The 23890-nt window shown below is 42.1% G+C and overlaps 1 protein-coding gene and 1 pseudogene across 3 annotated transcripts in view; both read right to left on the bottom strand.

The window, feature by feature from the left end:
- The window catches only part of ADAM17 (ADAM metallopeptidase domain 17), a 52014-nt gene extending 28994 nt beyond the window's left edge, over window positions 1-23020 (bottom strand). The window contains exons 1-5 of one of the 3 annotated variants that reach the window (XM_060027113.1): window positions 22761-23020; window positions 11636-11768; window positions 3218-3348; window positions 2335-2423; window positions 183-351 (exon numbers count right to left, since the gene is read on the bottom strand). In XM_060027113.1, the coding sequence (XP_059883096.1) occupies window positions 183-351; window positions 2335-2423; window positions 3218-3348; window positions 11636-11768; window positions 22761-22857 (619 nt within the window). In that variant the 5' untranslated portion in view covers window positions 22858-23020. The other 2 variants (XM_060027114.1, XM_060027115.1) reach the window with 2 other exon arrangements.
- On the bottom strand, window positions 7588-8328 carry LOC132435133 (ubiquitin-conjugating enzyme E2 Q1 pseudogene; annotated as a pseudogene).
- Window positions 23021-23890: the final 870 nt, after the last annotated feature.

Here is a 23890-nt window from a genome sequence, read left to right as displayed (position 1 = left end):
TTATTTTCTAGTGTTTTCAATTCTTACAGAAAAAACATCAAGAAATTTCTGAACAAAACTATTTTCAAGCCAAATACTATAATTACTTGATAATCGTGTTCCTTTTTATCAATTAACAACCACCCACCGAAGACAACTGTTATGCTTGCTTCTTATTTGAAATATATTTTTCTTAGTCTTACCATCAGGTGGCTCTCTGCCTACCAGCCCTTTTGGAAGCAACTCTTCATTATCCGCCTTTATATAACCACACACTTTTGGAGACTGCAAACGTGAAACATTCTTGATATCTTCAGATTTATAAACTAACACTCTTTTGTCTTTAGTATCATTAATTAGTCTCCAAAGTGGCTAAAATAGAAAACAAATATAACTGAGATGGAAAATATAAAAATTCCTAAATATTCAAGCCTTACAACATCCCTTCCCTATTTTTAGATAACATTCATTCCCAGGTTAAGTAAACTGACTAGTCAAAACAAAGTTCTTCTCTGTAAGGACAATGGTCTCATCAGAACCAGACAGCCCATACAGAAAAGATTCTGCGTATGTATATGTGTGTGTGTATGTATCTCCATATCCGTCACAGGAATGAAAATCAAAACCTCAAGGAGACCACTTCATACCCACTAGGATGGCTGTAATCAAAAAGACATGTAACAACAAGCACTGGCATGGATGTGGAGAAACCCTCATCTACTGCTGGTGAGAATGGAATACGGAATATAAAATGCAGTAACTGTAAAATGGTGAGAATGTAAAGGGCAGCCACTATGGAAAACAGTCTGGCAGTTCCTCAAAAGGTTAAAAACAGAATTACCATATGACCCAACAATTCCACTCCTAGTGTATTATATACCCAAGATCAATGAAAATATATGCTCACATAAAAACCTGTTCACAAATGTTCATAGCAGCATTATTCATAACATAAGTAGAAATAACACTAATCTCCAACTGATGAATGAATAAGCAAAATGTGGTATATCCAAACAATGGAATATTATTTGGCAATAAAAAGAAATGGTGTACTTGACACATGCTATAACATGAATGAACACTGAAAACATTCGAAATGAAAGTAGCCAGACACAAAAGACCACATGTTGTGTGACTGCATTTTTATGGAAATGACCAAGCAAATCTAAAGAAACAAAAAAGACAAATCTAAAGAGACAGAGAGTAGATTAGTGGTTTCCTAGAGCTGGGAGGGTTGGGGCGAGGGGGAAGTGGGCTTCTAAGTAATAAACCACTTTTTCAATTTAAAAATTATTAATCTCATGCAACAGTACTTCAATAAACCTGATGAGTTTACTTTTAAGTGAACATCTCCCAGGGAAATGTTAATTATGGTCATTTTTGTACTTAGTGAAACCGAGAGATACGGATGGAAAGAGAATTCCTAATTGTCCCAAAGGGTATTTGGAAAAGTGAGGAATCTGAGCAAAATTAACTTGGATCCTAAATGCACCCATTTTGGATTAAGAATTAATAGATGATCCTAAGGAAATAAGCAAACCTGTGCACTGTGGCAGAAACAACGCTGTGCATTCCCCACACGGTTTTATCTTTCTGAGCACAAGAGATTATCTTCCCCAGCCTCCTTTGTAGGCAGGTCAGAGACAAGAGTTTCTGGAACGTGGGTGGAAGTGATGTAGGCCACTTGCAAGCCTGGCCATAAAAATCCCCTGTGGGATCCTCCAGCTGTTTCCCTTCTGCGGCAACCTCAGAGAATATGTGTCCATGTTCCAGAGTATTCTCATTTTCCTAGAGACGCAGAAACACTTCAACCCACAGATCTGTAGCAGACGTTTTGTTTTCTGGACTAGCATCTGACATACAGCCATGTGTCTCACACAAATGTGGCCAGTTTGCTCTTGGTTTCTACTGCTAGGATTTCAGTGGAAGAATGGCCAGAGCCTGAGTTTCCTACAGTTTCCTCTTTTAACTTCTCAAGACTATGAACTATCATCTTTTATAGATCTTGCATTTCCAGAGCATCTAGGAAAGAAGATTTCATCTTCATCTTTGAGAAGGATTATTAGAGAAAGAATAAAGAAAAAATGAGGCAGTTCCTCTTCCCATTATCCATCTCACATGTGACTTTCAATTACTGTACTTAAAAATACAGAGTGCATCCTATGGCAGCATCTTCGATGTATAAAATATATGTATATTTTTTAATCATCTATTTGTCTGGTTTAAAAAAAATGTAAATACAAGGAGAAGAGAAGTTCAGTATAAAGACCCTTTTCTTCTTAAAACAACTGCATAATGGCTTTCTAAACATCAGAGATACATGCTCCTGATAAAAATATTCACATGTAGACTTACCTCTATATTATATTCCACCCCATCTGTGTTGATTCTTATTGTAATATCATCATCTCCTATGTGGGCTAGAACCCTAGAGTCAGGCTCACCTTAAGAGAAAAGAAAAGTCATTATTAAAAAATATTTAAATCAAAAAATAAACTATGCACTATCAATAAAAATCAAGCAAGCCCTTCTACAGAGTGGAATGTGCCCAGGCACTGTGGAGATGTAAAAAACACAGGCCCAGAAAGCAGCTGGGTTTTCTCACTCTTAAGGAGGAGCCACAACTCTAGTCATTTGAAATCGGCCTCTTTCCCTGAAGCCTCTTATGAGAATTATCTAGCGTGTTACAGAACAAAACAAACAAGGGTACATTTTCTTCTGGAATAACTTTACCTACTTTGGGGTAAGAAAGAGGAGGCAGAAAGCATGATTCAGAATATACAGGTCTTGAACTGTACTACTTGGGTATTTTAGTGCCATTTTTTTCATATTGCAGAAAATTTTCCAGAAGTAAACTGCAATTGCTTGTTTAATATATTTTCTTAAATAAATACATGACAGGATCACAGAGTCAATTATTTTATCTCCTATCTTCCTTGTTTACAATCTCATAAGGGAAGTCGACAATCCCTCCCTGAAGACAAAAGGTTAAATTCGTATGACTTAAGAGGAAATCTGTTGTAATCATGAAAATAGCCAGTTAGTATGACATACTGGATAATACCCATTTCCTCCTGTTTTAATGTTTCTGCTTCCAGATTTACAAAGCTCAAATAGAACAAACAATAACACTTCTTTGACACCCCTTTTTCCTCCCCTCAAAAAAGAATATACAATCTAGTTCAATCTGGACACCTAACCCCCAAGCACAAAGGCAAACAAATGAGCACCTACTAACCAACCACATGTCCACTGAAGAAGTCCTGCCATTTGACGGGGTACTCGCTTTCATCTTTCCCATCTACCACCACGACTTTGAAATTTTGGGAAAAGCGTTCAGTACTTGATGTCAGGTATAATTTAAAATGCCTAAAGAAAGAATGCATCTGAACTTTAAGCACATAAAACAGAGGCCTAATTTTCATTTAATTAAACTTACTTAAGAAAAAAGTTGACATGAGTTTACATTAACAAAGTACTATGCAAGTTATAACTACTGCTTTACTTAGTTATAAGGTACTTAGAGTGTTGTTATCTCCAGTAAAGACAAAACAGACTAGTTTCTTTAGTTGTAAGAACTTGGCAGACCAAAAGGAACTAAAAGTGGGGGGAAAAAAGATCCAAAGAGCTTATATATTCATCTTTTCTGGAGACTTGGAAAAATAAAGAAACACAACCGGATAGTTTAAGCTGGAGTTCTGCTTATCTTAAAAATTTAGGGAAAACTGATATTACTGGATACCTTTTATTGAACACCTACTCAGTGCTAGCTGCTCTGTACGCTGTCTCCACCTCACACAGCAAAAACTGAGATTAATCAACATGCTCAAGGTTCCACAGCTGATAAACAGAGGAACTGAACACTGAACCTGGCTTTTACTTCAAACGCCTGCACTCCACTGCCTCCAGCAATCAGCTGCTCTTACTGCTGCACAAAATTAATAAATACACTACTTTCCATGTTTAAAAGCAGCCATGCTTCTTTTCTCCTTCTAAAGAGAACTTATCTTGAAAAAAGTAATCCACAATTACCATGAGGAAAATAAGTATCAGGTATCCAACAAAGATATCAAAATACACACTCCAGTTCTTTAGTTGGTTTAAATACTCTTTTTTTTTTTTTTTTTTTTTTGTGGTACGCAGGCTTCTCACTGTTGTGGCTTCTCCCTTTGCGGAGCACAGGCTCCGGACGCGCAGGCTCAGCGGCCATGGTTCACGGGCCCAGCCACTCCGCGGCATGTGGGATCCTCCCGGACCGGGGCACAAACCCGTGTCCCCTGCATCGGCAGGCGGACTCTCAACCACTGCACCACCAGGGAAGCCCTAAATACTCTCTTGTACAAGTTTCATTCCTGACATAAAAACTGGACATGGTGAGCAAGAATTTTCAATGATCATTTACAAAATTCTTTCAATGTACCCAACAACACCAAAGATAAAGGTATGGTTTTTATCTCAGCCACAGGAACGAATTTTGTCAGCTATGGTGTTGAAAATATAAAATGTTACAGGTTTGGTAAATCGAAACTGCCAGGAAGAATCCAGAGTGGGACTATCTCCATGGCAACACTTTTTTAACTTTTTGAGCATAACAAGGTAACTTCAGTTTGTTTGTGGTTTTAATGGTCATTGGGAAGGAGACACAATAGAAGATACTCTCAGAAAACCTTGGAACATTTTCTCCTGCTACCTTAAAACGTACCTTCCCACACACAGTTATGATTTTTTTCCCGTCAGTCATGCTGAGAACTTTGAAAAGAAAAGCATCCCTCCTGGGAATTCCCAGTGGTTAGGACTCTGTGCTTTCACTGCCAAGGGCGCGGGTTCGATCCCTGGTTGGGGAACCAAGATCCTGCGAGCCGGGTGGCACGGCCAAAAACAAACACAAGAAAACAGAACAACCACCACCACCAAAAAGAGCATCCCTCTTCTGAATGCCTTACTAGTTAGTTTTAGACTCTCTAGGAGTCTCAATACTATTTTTGCTTAATGTTCTTTCCAGGAAAATCACTAGAATTGCACTCTTCATTTTCTACATTAATCTTCTATGTCGTAAAGAAAAGGACCAAGTGTTGGTAAAATTCCTGTTTCTTGAGTTTCCAATCTTCACCTTTGAGCTATAAAACCTCCAACAGGATATGTCAGTCAGAACTTATAGTTTACTTTATCCTTCCCAAATTATGTGAAATCGTGTACTTACGGACTTCCTTTAGCAATTTATCTTTCTGACTTTTAAGGATTTACAGTGACTACAAACTGGTGTTAATCAGTCTGAATTAACATTATTTTCGTATCTTTTTCTGGGGTATATACTGTAAAATGATCACCACAATAAGTCTAGTTAACATCCATCACCGCACATAGTTTTTTTTCTCGTGATGAGAACTTTTAAGATCTACTCTTTTAAGGTCTAACTTTCAAATATGTAGTACAGTATTATTAACTATAGTCACCATGCTATACATCATTACATCCTCGTAACATGTATGTTATAACTGGAAGTCTGTACCTTGTATCTATTTTTTTTATAGTGTTTTATTTATTTTTGGCTGCGTTGGGTTTTAGTTGCAGCACGCAGGCTCAGCAGTTGCGGCGCGCAGGCTCAGTTGCCCCGCAGCATGTATCTTAGTTCCCCGACCAGGGATCAAACCTGCGTCCCCTGAAATGGAAGGTGGATTCTGAACCACTGGACCACCAGGTAAGTCCCCATCATATCTATTTTTAATGGTCCATTTAGCTGGGTATATATCTCTCTCCTTCCTTCCTCCCTTTCTTTGTGGCTACACTGGGTCTGCATTGCTGCACGCAGGCTTTCTCTAGCTGTGGCGAGCTGGGGCTACTCTTCGTTGCAGAGCACAGGCTTCTCATTGCGGTGGCTTCTCTTGTTGCAGAGCATGGGCTCTAGGCGCGCGCGGGGTTCAGTAGTTGCAGCTCGCGGGCTCTAGAGCACAGGCTCAGCAGTTGTGGTGCTCGGGCTCAATTGCTCTGCGGCATGTGGGATCTTCCCAGACCAGGGCTCGAACCCATGTCCCTTGCACTGGCAGACGGATTCTTAACCACTGTGACACCAGGGAAGTCCCCACTTTCATTTCTTTATCAGTTCTAGCCCTCTTCAAATATTTTGAGATATTTCACTTTTTGTTTGCTTGTTTGCTTTGTAACAACAGAATTTCATTTCTCGTGGTTCTGGAGGCTGGGAAGGCCAGGATCAGGGTGCTGGCAGATTCAGTGTCTGGTGAGAACCCACTTCCTGGTTCAGAGACAGCTACCTTCTCACTGTGTCCTCACATGGCAGAAGGGATGAAGGAGTTCTCTGGGGCCTCTTTTATTTGATGTTTTATTTTATTTTATTTTTTGGCCACATGGCATATGGGATCTTAGCTCCCTGACTGGGGATTGAACCCACGCCCCCTGCAGTAGAAGTGTGGAATCTTAACCATTGGACCACCAGGCAAGTCCCTGGGGCCTCTTTTAAAAAGGCACTAATCTCATTCATGAGGGTTTCACCCTCATGACCTAATCACCTCCCAGAGGCCCCGCCTCCTAACACCATTGCATTGGGGGTTAAGATTTCAACAGATGCATTTGTGGGGACACACACAGTCTACAGCAGTCATTTTCACAGTGGACCACCAGGTCAAAGGGGTATAAACACCCTCCAGTTTCTGTTTCTCCTGAGGCCTGGGAATTCATCTCTTCCTAGGTTCCTGTATATATTTCTTTTCTTTTTTTATTGAAGTATAGTTTATTTACAATATTGTGTTAGTTTCAGGTACACAGCAAAGTGATTCAGTTATATATCTATATATATGTATACATCTATATTTTTTTCCCTATTCTTTTCCATTATAGTTTATTATAAGATATTGAATATAGTTCCCTGTGATACACATAAATCTTTTATTTTATATACAGTAGTGTGCATTCTGTAAATCCCATAATCCCAATTTATCCACCCCCTTCCCCTTTGGTAACCATTAAGTTTGTTTTCTATGTCTGTGAGTCTGTTTCTGTTTTGCAAGTGAGTTCACTTGTACTAATTTTTAGATTCCACATATAAGTGATATATAACAGGTATAACTTTTTCCGAAAAAATTATAACATTATCAAAATAGTATTAAAATATTTGTATTATTTTTTTTCAAACTAACAAACTGTAACTGTTTTCCCAAAGATACATTTTTTTTTCCATATACACCCATCATACACTGTAACCCAAAAAAGCAGTGTACATGAAATAAGAGAAAATAAATGAAAAATCCTTACCAAAGCATAGGTAAGGAGGGTCTAGGCTGGAGCACAGCTGAGTTTCCAGCAATATAAGGAGGCTCAAAAGTTTCTTTTAAGAATGCCTGCTAGCAAGGGCTCCAGCCAGGTGATTGGTTGGTCTGTAAGTCAGTCTTGAGTACTTGAAACAGTTCTGTAGTTTTTGGTTTTTTTTTCCTTAGCATTTAGAATAGCCATCATTGTCCTGCAATAGGCAGAGCTATTACGTCCAGGAAAAATGAGGGAGGGAACCACAGAGGCAGCGTGAGATCCAAATACAGCATTCAAAGGTAATTGGTCCAGTGGTGCCTAGGGAAGGAGGAAGGGGATGGCACTCCCGGGTTAGCCATCTTCCTTCGGGGGTGTGTACTAGCCTTTTTCTTCATGGATCTGCACCAAGGACTTGTAGGACTGCTGTGCTCTTGTCAGGCTGTACTGAGATTTGCTGGCTCCAAACTGCACTTGTGCTTTTCCCTTCACCAGTGTGGCACTGATCTGCATGGTCGCTGACTCTCTTCACTGCTCCAGCCCTGCTTGGTGAGAAGTTCCATGCAGATGGCACCTCCGCCCAGAATATACCCCCCGGAGAGGACTGGAGACACAACCCTGACAAACGGCGCTCAAAGGGAAAGTTATCTTTAAAAGAAAAGTTAAGTAGAATGAAGTCAGCTCCTTTTTTCTCTTTGAGGATCTGGAGATCGTTGTGCAAAGCGCTGTCCTGGTCAGCTTTGAGGAGTCTGACATTCCAATCATACAGACTGTCATTCACGAGTTCGACTGCATAGTTTCCACCTCTGAAACTCTGTGATGGGTACATATCCCTGAGCTCCTTCATCAGCCGGCCAGTCGCCTGCACCGAGCCAGACACAGCACCATTTAACTAATCTTGCCTCAGGTTCTTTTTAATTTTCTCTGGTATGGCCAAGTCTTCTTTTCCGACGCCGTCATCTTCAGACTTCTTGCCCTCGGCTGGCTCTTCTTCTTTCATTTCATAGTGATCAGCAGCCAAGTTAGGGTCATCGGACTCCACTGACCAGATGGGGGCACAGCAGGGTACGACTCCATGATGTTGCAGTGGATGCAGACAGGATCCCCAGGCACTGACCCCCGTAGGGGGAGATGCGGTCCAGGCGCGGACCCCTCACCCCAGCCCCTCCGGCCCCAGCCAGCAGGAACTCTCAGCTCAGCTCGTCCAGGCAGGCGCTGGCAAGGCGGAAGCGCTCGTGGCCGCAGTGAAAGGTGGACTCGGGCAGGGCCCCCGCCCCGGACCCACCCCCTGGGCCGCCCCCCCGGTGCCACTCCCTGGCCCCCCCCGGCTGCTGCCCCTGCGGCTGCCCCTGCGACTGCGGCTGCCCCTGCGGCTGCGGCTGCGGCATCCTCCTCTCTGCTCCGGGGCCGGCGAGCTGGGAGCCTCCGGCCTCCGCCGCCACCGCCCTCATTACTTTAATAGTAATACTATTTCTTGATTTATAAAAAAGAGGGAATGTAACTTCTGGGTAAATTTCAAAGTTTTTTTTCCCCATAAGATTACTCTTTAACTCATCATACACTCTCTCAGTGTTTCCATGCTTTTTCAACCACTAATAATCACATCAAAATTTAATGTTATGATCTTAAATTATTTTGCTTTCGTCTACCATCTAAAAACAGAACATCTCATTTACCATCACCATCAAATAATGAGTGGCTTCATATAGGCAGTTCAGCACTCTACAATTTGATCATTTCAAGTATCCCATTTTTTTTTTCTTTTAAGCTTCAATAACACAGTAGAACAGAAAAGAAAGGGTATGGGCTTTGGATTCTGACATACCTGACTCAAATCCCGCCTCCACCACCGACTTGCTGTTTGATCTCTGCCTTAACTTCTGAACCTAATTTATCTTCATCTATACGTGGAAGTAATACCAACTACTAACTGAAGGGTTTTGAGGGTTAAATGAAATAAACTACTTTAAAGTACCCGGTACTAAGTTCTCATATATTGTTAGATACTTTTCCTGTTAAACATTTAAGATGAAATTTAAATTATAAATTTCTCTGCTTCCTTACACAGAGGGAAGATAAGGAGATGTTGTTTAACATTTCCTTAATGAATCAATGGCATCTATGAAACACGAAAGAGAAGTATGTTAGGCTATGGCAGTGTTTGACCCTAGAGTAAGGATTCTACAGGCTACCTCAAGTCTAACTTCAAAAGAAACCCAGAAAACTAAACTTTGAGTTCTTATCATTTTAAAGTCTTCTCCCTTCCTCCTTTGCTCCTACTCATTTCTCGCTGCTACGTCTCCACTCCTTTGTCAAACTCTTCATCAGCATAGCAGAAATAACACAAGTTTTGGAAGTCAGACTTGTGTTCAAATCCTTTAACTTCCACTTTCTAGCTGAGTGACTTTGGGCAACTTACCGAACCTCTCTGAGCCTCAGTTTTTCTTTGCCTTCAAAAAGGGAGTAACAAAGACTTCTATGCAAAGTATGGTGAGAATTAGAGATAATATATGTAAAGTGCCTACTGAAGTAAATACCTGATAAACTATAGCTATTATTAATATCACCACTCTGCTCAAATTTGCTATAGGTGAAGCTAGATAACCTATACTGCAATATTTTGACATAAAATCCAACAAAAAGAAATCATTCAAAAATAATCTTCCCTGGTGGCTCAGTGGCTGAGAGTCCGCCTGCCGATGCAGGGGACACGGGTTCGTGCCACGGAGCGGCTGGGCCCGTGAGCCACGGCCGCTGAGCCTGCGCATCCGGAGCCTGTGCTCCGCAACGGTAAAGCCCACAACAGTGAGAGGCCCGCGTACCGCAAAAAACAAAAACAAAAATAATCTAAGGATGATGGCAATAACTAGGAAAAATAAAAAGATATAGTAAAAATATTTGCATAAAATATCAGTAACACATGTGATGATGGATTCATTTCCTTAATACCAAGCACTACTACAATTCAGTAACCCAAAGGATAAACCCAATAGAAAAATGGTAAATGGATACAAAAAGGCAAACAGAAAAATAAATTATAAACACATGAAAAGATGATCAATTTTACACAAAATTAAAATCAAAACATTTGTGAGGTACCATCCCCTTTCAGAGCAAGAAAAGTCAAAGGCTGATAAAACCTAGTATTGGCAAAAGGATAACAAGAAAGAGGTAAACTCCCACACTGTTGCCAGAAGAATAAATTGGTCTAATGTCTTTAGGAGGAAACATGTCAACATCAATAAACATTTATAATATGTATACCCTTGATCCAGTACAGTAATTCACCTTTTAGGAATGTATCCTATAAAAATACCTAGATAGGGTATATGTATAAAGATATTCACTGGAGCACTGTTTGTTACAGGAAAAAAAATCACTTTGATTAAACAGTATCCATCTGTACGGTACTAGTCAACAAACTGTCATAATTTTACGCAATAGGAACATTTATGCAGCTGAGATAAATCTATGTTATCTATATCACCTACATATATATAGATCTATATGCAAAAAATATGCATTAAAATCTTTTGGAAGTTTATACAGGAAACTTGCTGGGTCTGGGAAGTAAAAACTTCTCACACCCTCTATAGTTTTGTTTTGTTTTTTTGCCATGCCACACAGCATGCGGGATCTTAGTTCCCTGACCAGGGATCAAACCTGTGCCTCCTGCAGTGGAAGCGTGGAGTCTTAACCACTGGACCACCAGGGAAGTCCCTCTTAGTTTGTTTTCTAAATCAGGTGCATATATTACTTCTATATATGTGTTGGAGAAGGCCTACGCTATGTGTAAAGAAAAAGGCCATTTATATGCTCCCAACGTTTGTTATTTGATATTAGTAAAGCTCCCTAAAAAGACTTTAGAAAGAGGCCTGTTATTATCTAACACATTTACATCTGCAAAACACGAGATATTAAAATTAATGCCCAAATAGACCACATCTATCAGTTTGTGCTATGACATAAGAGCAATTCAATGTGGAAAGAGACCCAGCTCACCACTAGACTGTGGAGTCCTAAACAAATCCTTTATCTCTAAACCTCAGTGTCTTCATATATAAAATTAAGACAGTACTTAGTATAAGGTGGACAATTCTAAAGTAGCACAAAAGTATTATAATCATTCAATTAATTAAAATTCTTTGTTAGAATTCCAAAAAATAAATAAATATACCATCATTAATTCCTTTGGAATACACATCTACATTTTAAAAAATAGTCATTATATGAATTTTAGAATAAGCAATACACTATTATAAGAATCATGACAGACTATAATTATATTACAAATCTTTAAAATGTAACTTTCTAAGATTTAATTAGACACTCCAATTTTTCTGCTTTTACCACACCAAGTTCCTCATTGCCCCAACATTATTCTATGAATAATTCAAATTACCTTTTCAAGGCTGAAAAAATTAGTAGTGTTTCTAAGTGTGTTGAAGCCTGTAGATCCCTTTTTCTTACAGAGTGCTGTTGGATATTGGATAAAGAGAGGATATCGTAGTCTGAGAGCAAAGAATCAAGCTTTTCTGAAATAAAGGTAAAAAGGTTATTAACACCTAAACCTACTAATCCATTGTAATATCATTAAAATGAGAGTCAGACAACAAACTCTTCCTGATGTAATGCCCCAGCACGACCTACAAAATACTCTTACCAAACACACATACACATACATACACATACACACACACACACACACACACACACACACACACACACCAGTTTTTAAGACAAAAAGGGATTAGAGGTTGCCAAATTAAATAACAACTTTAGGAAGTAATCAGCCACACCTAAAATGTTCCATTCCTGCAAAACAAATGATCCAATTTCTCCAGGAAACAAATGGCATGAGAATGACGGGAGGCGTGGAGACAGAAGGGACTTAAGAATACAGCAAGCAAGCCAGTGTGTGAGCCATTTTGGATCCTAGGCCAAGCAAATCAGTTGTGGAAAGATATCTGTGACAATCAGGGAAATGTGAACATGAGTCCATGTTCATATTAGATGCTAATAATTTTGATATCTCAGAGAGTATCACAGTATGCAGTGAACTAACTTCTAAATTCAAGGCATTTCTGGCTTGTATAGATAGAATTTTTAAGATCAAGCCTGCCAACTTGACCTGCCCACTGCCCACTTGGGCTACATCAATTCCTTATCAGTTGATGTACAGTAACAAAGAGCAACAAATGTATTAATGGCCTGAGGAAACCAAACTGGGAAAGTAAATCTTTTACAGAAAATCTTTTATAGAAAAACCATATATTCCAAATTAGAGAGCAAAGAAGTGGTAATATCCCTATCATTGTTGCCCTCAACAGACACAGCAGAATATCAATCCACTGGACAGCAGGAAGTATAAGTGGTAAGACCAAACCAATCCCTAGGAAAAGAAAAACATTAATTATTTTACCAGGCTGACTTGGAACCCAGGAAAAGCAAAGATGGACTGCCCCAAAGACAGAACAAGCACAAATAAGTTTTTATTTGGTATAGAGCAAGAGTAAACACTATAGAGTATATGCTACCCCCATAAGTCACTTTTTATCAACAGCAACTCAGCTGTCTCTCCCACAATCAGGAGGATTTTTGGAAGACAATTTTGACTTAAGTCAAAGACTTAAGTCTCTGTAAAAACTGTCTAAAAAGATTTGAGCTGATGCTTTCCTTTTCTCTCAACAAATATCACTGGAGAAGCAATGGTATTCAAAATCATTCCACTGGACTTAGAATGTCCTCAAAATATAGCAGCAGGAGCTTAAAATACAAGTGTGTTGCTACTGCAGTTAAATATGCTCACAAAACCATTTTTAAAAGAAAGAATCCACCCAATACTTTTCTCCGTCCTCTTCCCCTGAATATCCTCAATTGGCTCTTTCATCTGTTCATTCACTGCTGTGTGCCAGGCCCTGGTCTAAGTACTGAGATACAGCACTCAACACAGCCAAGTCCTTGCCTAAAGCAGCACTCATTTTAGTGGGAGAGACGGACAATGCAAAAGAAAATCCACGTCAGTGCCATGGTGTGAAAACAGGACAGCAGAGAGGCAGTGGGAAAGGCCAATTTATACAGAGTGGTCAAAGAAGGAAAAAGGCCCCACTGTCACACAATACTCAAGCAAATGTGAAGAGACAAACTACTATATGGTTAAAGCAATGTAATCAAAGTCCACTCAAGGCTCTAACTCAAGATAAGATTAAAGTGGTAGCAAATTTCACACTTGCTGGGTACCACCCATTTTCTGTTAACAAAAATTTCCTTTTAATTTTAATCCAGAGGAAAGCTGTTTCAGAAGGCATCAATCTCTTTTATGCCAATGGATGTTTATTGGTGATTTGGCCTTGCTAATTACAATGCTTCGAGGCACCAATGAAAAACCTTCAAGAAGCTTATCATTTATTCAACAATTTTTGAGTGTTTTGTTTCCCACAAGACACCATACTAGGTGTTCTATGTTATCTACACAAACACCTTGGGGTATTTTCCCCATTTTACAAATGAAGAAACAGACTCGGAGAGAATAGTATCACAAAGCTAACGAAGCTCAGGACTAGGATTTGAACTGGGGCCTGTCTGGCTGAAAACCCCAAGCTTTATTGATTTCAACTTTTGAAACTGCTTAAAAAGAGCCTACCTCTTCCTGCACCTTCCACTTCTTGGCCTCCTACATTTTGACATGTCAATCAAACATGACCATGCCTCCCTCTGAATTCTGAAGCTTTTTGTTTACACCTTTTTTTCTGGCACTTTTTAGTTGTATTTGTCTTATCTCACAAATAGACTGTAAAATGGCCCAAAATGAGCTGTTTTAAAATCACAGTATTCTTACCTCACAACACCTGGCACAGAACCTTGCACAAAACAGCAGTCGTTTGCTCAAATTCTCAATGCTGATAAAATCCTTTAGCTCTTCCACTTCCCTGATACAGGCTGGTACACAGACTCAGTTTCATTCAAGATCATAATCACTCCCACTGAGAAACTTAACCTCAATTCTTTAGTTTCACTGTCAACAAGAGAGGCCAGCTGTTCTCAAAGAGTGCTCGCTACAAGCAGTCACCACCTGGGAACTTGTTTCCCATCCCGGACCCCCTCGATGGGAAATTCCAGGTGCAGGGCCCAGCCATCTGTGTTTAACATGCCTTCCAGGTGATGTGGATGCACACTACTCCTGTTTGAGAACCACTGACCTAGGCTAAACTCAGGAAATAAAGTGAAGAAAAGGACCTTTAAGCACAAAGATGTTCACTGTTCAGCCTTGTATTAGTTTTAAGAAAACTGGAAACGCAGTAAATTAATACCTGGCAAATAGAGAAGTTATAGCATTTCCTAATGACCAAAAAAAAAACCTGCAATCATTTAAAATGCTGTTAACAACAGGTTTTAAGAACATGAGGAAACACTTATAATATTAAATAAACAAAGGTAGATTTAAAAACTGTTCATACTGCATGACCTTAACTATGTATACAAATAGGGCTAGAAAAAAAATAAGAGCAAGATAGTAACATCTTTGGTTATCTTTAGGTATTTTTCTATAATAAGCACTTTTTAAATGCAGCTTGCTAAAGCACTTTAAAATACTTAATATGTTTCAATTGTAATTTACTCCTTTTAATAACGAGAGGTCTCAAATTGGACTTCTGGGAGCCATTACAAACAGTGTGGTAAATGCGCTCTCTTTGTCCAACACCCTGAGCTCCTGCTCTTGCAGGTAACCTCTCAGATGCTCGATATTTCACTGCACTTTACTTCCAAAATTCCAACCATCGGTAATCCAATTTTCTATAGCTTTTTCAACAGAATTTATATTTCCCCCCATCCATATCCAAAAATCTTAAGTATAAACCACTAAACTTCTTACAGTGGAGTTTATGACAGTTTATACTAGACAATGCTACAAAAACTACCTTCCTTATCAGCTCAGTGTATGGTCATACTCTCCTGTTTAGAAACGCCACAGTGGCTGCCCAGCATGCTCTACAATGAGAACACTTTCCTTGCTTCCTACAAGTTGCTGCAGCGATCATCCTAAACAACTGAGCTTTTCTCATTTCAGCTGCTACAAACACATATTAGAAAACAGACACTATTCAAAAGGTCAGGCTAGAGTACTGCATTATTTAGGATCCCCTCCCCAAAGCTCTCTGCTCTTCTCTGCCACATGTTAGTTTCCCTCACTGGGCCTCCTCTGTCTGGTCCTCCTTTAGGGACCCTACCCTTACTCACTGCTTTTTTAATCTCTTCCACCCCCACTCCTATCCCTCCTTTCTTGCAAACACATTCTGCACATATTTTCCCCTTTCCACCAGACCCCACCTATTCACTTATTCAACAAAAAGTTATTGAAAACCTCCTACCTTCCAAGCACTAGGGATATTAATGGAGAGAAGGAGGGATACATTTCCAATACTGCGACTTTGGGGGAAAGAGCATCACACAAAAAATCATTATAAAGTATGTCACAAACCAAGGGAGAGGAAATGGGAAGAATTTATAGAACACAGCAGGAGCTTGACCCCTGTCTGGCAAGCCAAGGATGCTTTTCCCAGGGAAACAGCACTGAAGTTAAGACCGAAAGGATGAGGAAGCAGCCAAGAGAACGAAAAGAAAGGACAGGGTTCTAAGTAGACGGCATACCTGTGCTGAGGTCCACAAGAAATACAGAACACAAAGCAAGAACTGAAAGCAAGTCAGTGAGGCTGGAGTACAGAACGGCACCGCGGACATGAAGAGGTGTGAGGCTGCAGAGGCAGGCAAAGGTCTGGTCATGGAGGGTCGTGGAACTAAATAAAGGATTTTTGACTTTGGATAAGGGCAACAGCTATAAATTAGAAATTTCATCGTGACTGTGAAACCAAATGCCCCTAAAACCAAGTTCCCCTGCCAAGTTTGTGATTAGCCTCTCTATCTGAAGCTATATTCTCTTTCTTGACCTGACTCTGTTGCCCTCAGGATTGAAGAGTATCACATAAAAGGCGGGACTGAAACCAAGCAGGACCCTTCAGGGCCCTCCCAGATAAAAAAAAAAACTTTTTTTAAAATAAATTTATTTATTTTGGCTGCGTTGGGTCTTCATTGCTGCGCACGGGCTTTCTCTAGTTGCAGCGAGCGGGGGCTACTCTTCATTGCGGTGCGCAGGCTTCTCATTGCTGGGGCTTCTCTTGCTGCGGAGCACGAGCTCTAGGCGCACGGGCTTCAGTAGTTGTGGCTCACAGGCTCAGTAGTTGTGGCTCGTGGGCTCTAGAGCGCAGGCTGAGTAGTTGTGGTGCACGGGCTTAGCTGCTCTGCAGCATGTGGGATCTTCCCGGACCAGGGCTCAAACCCGTGTCCCCAGCATTGGAAGGCAGATTCTTAACCACTGGTCCACCAGGGAAGTGCCTATAAAAGCTCTTCTGTCCCCTGTTTCTGGTTTGTAGAAAAGGCTTTAGTCTCTTAGACCTTCCCCGAGTTCCAAAGAGCAGATTCAAGCAATTACTAATTAGAGAAGTGATGGAAGGCTGAAACAAAGGGAAAACGGTCAAGAAACAATAGAGAGTCCTAGTTCCTCCTCCAGGGATATACAGAACAATCTGACACAAATCTCTGAGTTGTTCTGCAGGAACTAAGACAGCCCCCTCCTCCCAAGTGGAGGATAGTGACTACAAGCTGACCACGAGCACACAGAATCCAGACTGGTTGGAACCAGAAAGTTGATGATTAAGACTCATGAAAAACCACCCTGTTACTTCACCACCAACCAATCAGAAGAAAGTCATGCTCCCTGCAACCCTCACCCCAAACGTTGCCTTTAAAAACCATGTCCAGCCAGGAAGATGGATCTGAGACAAGCCTACATCTCCCATCTCCTCCATCTGTGCCCTCCCAATCAATAAACCTTTTTCTGCTCCAAACTCGGACATTTCCATCTGTTGGGCCTCACTGTGCGTCAGGCACATGAGCTTGGGTTCAACAACAACTGCAGTGTGCAGAACGGGCTAGAGGAGGACAAAACTGCGGTCTGGGAAATCAGCTAGTAAGCTGTTGAGCAATCCAGGTGGAGATCACTAAAAGACCCCCAGGTTTCTGGCTTGGATACCTGGGTAGACAGTGGCACCACATTCACTGAGATTTAAAAAAATACACAACTAAGAGGAGGTTTGGGGGAGGGATGTGTTGAAGAGAAAAACCATAAGCCCACTTTTGCTAAAGCCCACGATACCAAACCTAAGTTTAATACCTAACTGTAGTTTCGACCTTCACCAGAAAAGTAATCTTAACCAACAAGTTTGGAATTGTCTACTAATGAGGTAATCTGTCATAGGGGCCCCCTCCATCCCCCAGAGGAAGAAGAGGTTATCCATATGATAAAATCCTTGCCAGTTCCCTTCCCCCAAAAAAGATGATGTCCTAGCCTAAAAACAATCCTTTTCTTTTCTTTCGCTAACAGATCCCTTGCCCCACCCTTACTCCTATAAAAACCTTCCATTTGGTACAAACCCTCAGAGGCCCCTTCTAGTTGCTAGAAGGGATGCTGCCCCAATTCATAAATCGCCTAATAAAGCCAATTAGATCTTCAGATTTACCCGGTTGAATTTTGGGGTTTTTTTAGCAGGTTGATATAAGGGGACAAGTGGATGCTGAAAGATTCTGAAGTTCTACACTGTATCTTGTTCCTTTATATACAGTTTGCAATTATTCATTTACATAGAACTTTTTTGCATTAAGTCATCATATGTTTGCAGTTATGTCACTGATAAATCACGTAATGATTTTAAGCAGGGAAAGAGTAAATCTGTTATTCTATGATTTTCAAAATCAAGATCAGTGGTTAAAAAGCAGCTGATACTTCGTTCCTTTTTTTATGTTCTCAAAGAATAAACAGAGGGCTTCCCTGGTGGCGCAGTGGTTAAGAATCTGCCTGCCAATGCAAGGGACACGGGTTCGCGCCCTGGTCCGGGAAGATCCCACATGCCATGGAGCAAAAGCCTGTGCACCACAGCTACTGAGCCTGCGAGCCACAACTACTGAAACCCGCAAGCCTAGAGCCCGTGCTCCGCAACAAGAGAAGCCACCGCAATGAGAAGCCCGCACACCACAACGAAGAGTAGCTCCCGCTCGCCGCAGCGAGAGAAAGCCTATGCAGCAACGAAGACCCAATGCAGCCAAAAATAAATAAATAAGTAAAATAAAGTTCCCTTTAAAAAAAAAGAATAAAAGAGGAAGCTGGACCTTCAGGCCTGCAACAAACCGGCTTTCTGTATACAGATATGGAGTGGCCTATAGATCTGATAAACCTTCTTACTCTACCCTTCTCTCATACCTGAATTGTTCTGTCTCCATGATATGCTTGTATGGCCACCGACTTTTGGTACAACGACACAAAATATTCCCTTACTTCATTCATCAAGCCAAGGCAAGTTTTTAAGATAAAACTGATTTTTAAATAATGAGGTGTTAGAAGAGTCTGGGAACACTTATGAACTTTTTACTTAATTTCTCTTTTTTTTTTTGCAATAAGTTGCATCTTCCTGGAATTCAACTTGCAATTGTCATGCAGAATCCCTGTAGCACTCTGTCCACTCTCCACGGCTCTGCTGCACAGAGTATGAAGAGTTCCCCCAAAATGACACAGTGTCATGCGCGCACTTCTGGTGTCAGAAGTGGAAAAGATAAAGCCAGGGCTGCTGTCAAGTGTTTATTCTGCTTGTGCAGAAGACACATGAGACTTGACTGCTCTTCAATACTCCCCAAAATACGCAGGACAAGGGAGAGGCCTGGTCGGGTCACTCTGCAACAAGCCCTAAGCATGGGTGAATCCCTCCTTGGGACTAAGGGATAAGAAAAGAACAGTGCTGTTTGCTAGGCAGTGGACCCCAGAACCTGGGAACTAAAAACCTAATTTTATGGGTTTATACCAGTTAGGGAAGCTGGAGGGTGAGCTGCCTCAAATACTTCCTTATCAAGAGCCCTTCACCTGGGCTGGGACTAAACCTGGGCCAAGACTCTCCAGCAAGACCAGTCACATGGAAACTCTGAGCCAAAAATGAAAGTGAGCACAGCCCAAGGGAACCTCCAAAGAACCCTGGATTGATCCATAAGGCTCTGCAGCTGCAATGGATGCAAATTCGGGTTAAGCAATGAGATTACTTCCACAATTTCCAGTGCTGCTGCCTTTTCCTAGATTAAACCTTGTCTCCTATACACGTTCTTCTAATCAAAGAGGTAAGTAATTTTGGACATATGTTTGAGGCACCTGTGAACACTGAGGTGGATACATGAGAGTGGAGCTTCAGAGAACAGGTCTAGGTCAGAGACACATATTTGGTAGTTACCCAAACAGTCAAATGGTAAGTGAAACCAGGGCAACAGATGAGACTTGTCAAAGCCTCCAACTCTTATTAAAAGAGAGAAAAAAAGAAAAGGAGGTATGTGCGGAGGGAGATACCCATCTCCTTGGTTCATTTTAGGACTAAGTTAAGGGATATGTGAAAAAGCACTTCATTTCACCTCCCAACCTCTGTGAAGCCTCTTCCTGTCCCTCCCTCCCTACCCATCTTTTTCTGACTTCCCTCAAAGTATACTTCCAACTGAAAACACTCACCATCTCTCACAAATACAAAATGGTGAAGGATCTAAAATTCAACCACACTTGGCCTTGAAGGACACCTACACTTAATGTTCTGGAAAACCCCATGAAGGCCAAATGGAATTCTCCAGTTTCCCCACCATGGCTTTCTGCTTAACTCTTCTCTTTGTTCTACTCTAGAAATAGTTTCTCTCTCTGACTAGTACAAAGGAGAACTGCGTTAAATTTCTGTTGAAGCAGGTGGGGTGGGTAAGTGTTTTAGTTTCAAAAGAATCCAGCCTGTAAGCAAAATTAACATCAAAAGACTAAGTCAGATGTAAAAATATTGAGCAAAATGATGCCGTCAATAATGAGAAATGAGCACTGCAATGTGGAGAATCCCCATGCCAATTACCAAAGGTACATTTCAAATATATGTTTCAGATGCAAATTTTCATCCCTCATCTGTGACCTACATTTTTTTTCCTTCCACCCACTATATTCTTTTATTAAAAGTAACACAGAGAAAACTCTTTTGAAATCAGTGACACTTATATACCCCAGCTGTAACTTCAACAGAAGATATCATTATGACTAAGCTCAAATGACTTGTAAATTTCCTAAATTATGCAATTCATGACAGTTCAACTGAAAGCACTTTGGGTGACGTGTAGAGTACTCCAAAAGCCAGATTCTATTATACACTTTTATTCTTCAGAAAATGTTGTCAAATCCCTAATCAATATTTAGAACTGCAGTTATGGGGTTATGGTAACATTTATAGGATAAGAAGGCTATTAAACAATAAACCATGCTCTTTAACTATGAAATTATTCATTGGCCTCGACCAATTCAATCTAAATGGTAGAGTTAAGCAACAAGCTGCATCCAAAGCTATCAAACAAACACACAAAAAAGTCATTCTTCAAAAGAAAAAATACCCTCAAGCCATGTATTTATCACTAATTGAATGAACCTGACAAGTCACTACATCTTTCAGAGACTCATCTCACCTGCCGCTTTATTTGAAAAACTAGACACGATCTCCAAGGTTCATTTCAATTCTAACAATCTCTAAGTGCCTCCACCAGGACTGTCCTTATTTTCTCCCTTCAGCTACTTAACCTTACAGCCTGGGCTCAATATCATCACCTCCTTCAGGGAGCCTTCACTAACCTTCCCTGGATAGGTTCAGTGTCCCCTGATGAAAATAATACCCACCATAATGTCTTCTCTCACTCTCCTTCCTATTGTTCTAGAATTGTCTGTTTAGATGTCTCTATTCTACTCCACCAAAAGCTTTTTGAAGATGAATGTAGTCTGATCTTTATATTTCCAATGCCTCACATAAAAAACTTGCATACAGTATGTGTTCTTCAAACATGCAGTGAATAAATGGTAAGTCTATGCATTTTTCTGGCACCAGTGGTCTGCACTCTGCAAATGAAAACACACGGTCAAAGGAAAAAAAAACCCTTACGATTTGTGAATGCTGCTGAGAATTGACCTAGAAAGTAAGGTTTTCTTCTATACTATGTGCATTCCTAGGATTCATTCTACTTATTTTTCCACTTGTGAACAAGAGAATGATAACAAAAGTGAAACAGTTGTGTTAGAGTGGTAAAAATATAACTTTAATATTTCAAAATACATGTTTATTCTTTTCATTAACGTTTATCCTCACGAAGTGGATCCTTACCCTATTCCTCCATCCTCACCACCCCTAACTCACCATTTTCCTTCAATTTGTATTAACTTATCACATCTCAGCACTTCCTACCAGGTTCTCCCTGGCCTTTCTTTAAACTAATCACCTGTAATCCATTGCAATTTGAGATAACCACAAAGCAGTCGTTCAGGTGAGAACACAACACCTTTAATACCCTCCGCCAATTACAATTTTTGTCCATTAAATAAGGAAAAAGAACTGCCAGGTAAACTAATGCAAAATTTTTATTGGCCATAAAGAAAATCTACAGTGTCTCAATCTGCACGATACTATACTATATGGATTCATGGTGAGATTTGGGGGCCAAAACAACCATGAAAAATGAGGCTACAACTTCTCACGCTGGGAAAATATACTGTTTCATACTTTGTTACTAATTCATCAAGCTCTCTTACACGCTAACTTTTAACAGATAAAGGGCCCTAACAGGGGTCACTATACGTTTACACAAACTAACTCCCACCAAATTTCACATCTCTCAATGTTAGTCCATCCTTCAAATCCAAGCTCTTTAGAAAATCCACATGACCCTCTACTTTCTGGCCTCAAAACTGACCAAATTGGTCGTCCCTGATAATTTTTGTTTCAAATGGCAAGGAAGGCATTCACAGTAGCGGCATTACGAGCTGGCCCGGCAAGTATAAGTACCTTCCATAAGCTACAATTGAAATAACTAACACGCTTAAGATGTTCGCAAAAAGCAACTCCAAGACGAGTTCCCCAGGCACCGCCTTCCAACCAGATTACCGCCTAAGTACCTCCTACAGAAGAAAACCTAGTTCGCTTCCTTGGACAGCCAGGAAGAGCCCTGCAGCCTTGGGCCTTCCTACCCTCCTCCAGAGCCCTGCCTTTGGTAAAGACACAATACAGATTTGCTCCCGAGAAGGGCAGGGACCTGGACCACATCTCCCTCTCCGAACACGAGCCACCACCAGCCCGCCTCACCTCTGTCCGGAACACACGCCCAAACACGAACTCAGCGGGCAGACCCCTCCCAGGCCCTCAGTCACTCCCGGAGGCTCCCTCCAGGATCCCTGCCCACCCCGAGACAAGCCCATCTCCATTCTTTCCTGAACTCTGAGGGCCACACCCCCTTGCTACGCTGCAAACTTAGGGACGCGCCACCGTCGTCCAATACCCCGCCCCCAAACACCTGATAGATCCTGCTGCCCTGCTCTTCCCCGAAAGCTGCGCGCTCCAGGCACCCGGTGCCGGCCGAAGCCAGATCCGCAGGGTCTTTACCGAGTCGCTGGGGGGAGCCGAAGCCCGGCTCGTCCGGCGGTCGCGGCGCCAGCACGAAAGGAACCAAGCTGCTCAGGAAGAGGACACACTGCCTCATGTTCCCGGCCCGGCCAGCGGCTCCACCTCTCTGGGCAGCCTTCGCCTGACTGGGGCTCAGGACGCTGCTCACATTGGGAGAGGAGGGGATCCGCCCGGCCCGGCGCCTGTAGCCTCTTACTCTTACCGCGCCGCCTACCGGAAAACTCTAGAGCCGGGCTCCAGGTTCCCGGAAGCGTAGGCAGCGCTCGGAGAGGCTGGCTCAGCCTGCTTCCGGCCGCCGCCGACCCCCGCACCGCCCACAGCCGGGCGCCGCGCGGCATGCCGGGAGGCCCTCACTACCGTCGGCCTCGCGCCGGCGCGTCGCCATTTTGCCGCCCCTCCGCCCGCGCCCTTGCGTCCCGTCGGGGCTCGGCCGGCGCCGCCTCTGACGCGGCCCGCGACGTCCTGACTCGACCCACTCCGGCCACGCCTCTGTCCCTGGGTGACCGCCGCGAGGGAGGCGGGAGCTCGCGAGTAGGCCTTCAAAGGCGCGCCCGGCCACCTCCCTCGCCTCGGTCCGACCCACGTCTGGATAGGATCCCTGTTACCTTTTTTACTACCTAGCTGTGGAAACCACCGTGGGGGTCCAGAGTGGGCGAGGAGGAGCGCCGGGCCGGGTGGGCTCGGGGTGATGACCCAGCAGCGGAGTGCCTGGGACGGGCTCCCGGGATCAGAGGCCCCGCGTCCATGCGCCGGCTTCTGCGAGACCAGCCTCCTAGTCGCAAATGGGGTGCAGCTTGGCTTTCGGGGCCCAGCGTCGTACCACCCGGGCATCTCAAGCCTCCGTCCGTTGTAACGGAAGAGCCTTTGTGGCGGGAAATAGATAGGCGCTTCCTCGATGCCCATTTTCTCGTTGGCCCCGCTGTATGTAGAGGGTCTGCAAGCATTTCCAGAAACTAAATCCTAAACCTAACTCCTCGTCTGTCCGTACAGGTTCTAGGGAGGTCCAGCCAACTTCTTGAAACCTAACTCCATGCTTGGTCACTTTAGCTTAGACTGGAAATTTGCCAAGACACTTTGTGTTTTGTTTTACAATCCTTTGCATAATTTTA

The sequence above is a fragment of the Delphinus delphis genome, chromosome 12 (assembly GCF_949987515.2).
Source record: "Delphinus delphis chromosome 12, mDelDel1.2, whole genome shotgun sequence".
Taxonomy (NCBI): Eukaryota; Metazoa; Chordata; class Mammalia; order Artiodactyla; family Delphinidae; genus Delphinus; species Delphinus delphis.
This window is presented reverse-complemented; position numbering and strand designations above follow the sequence as displayed.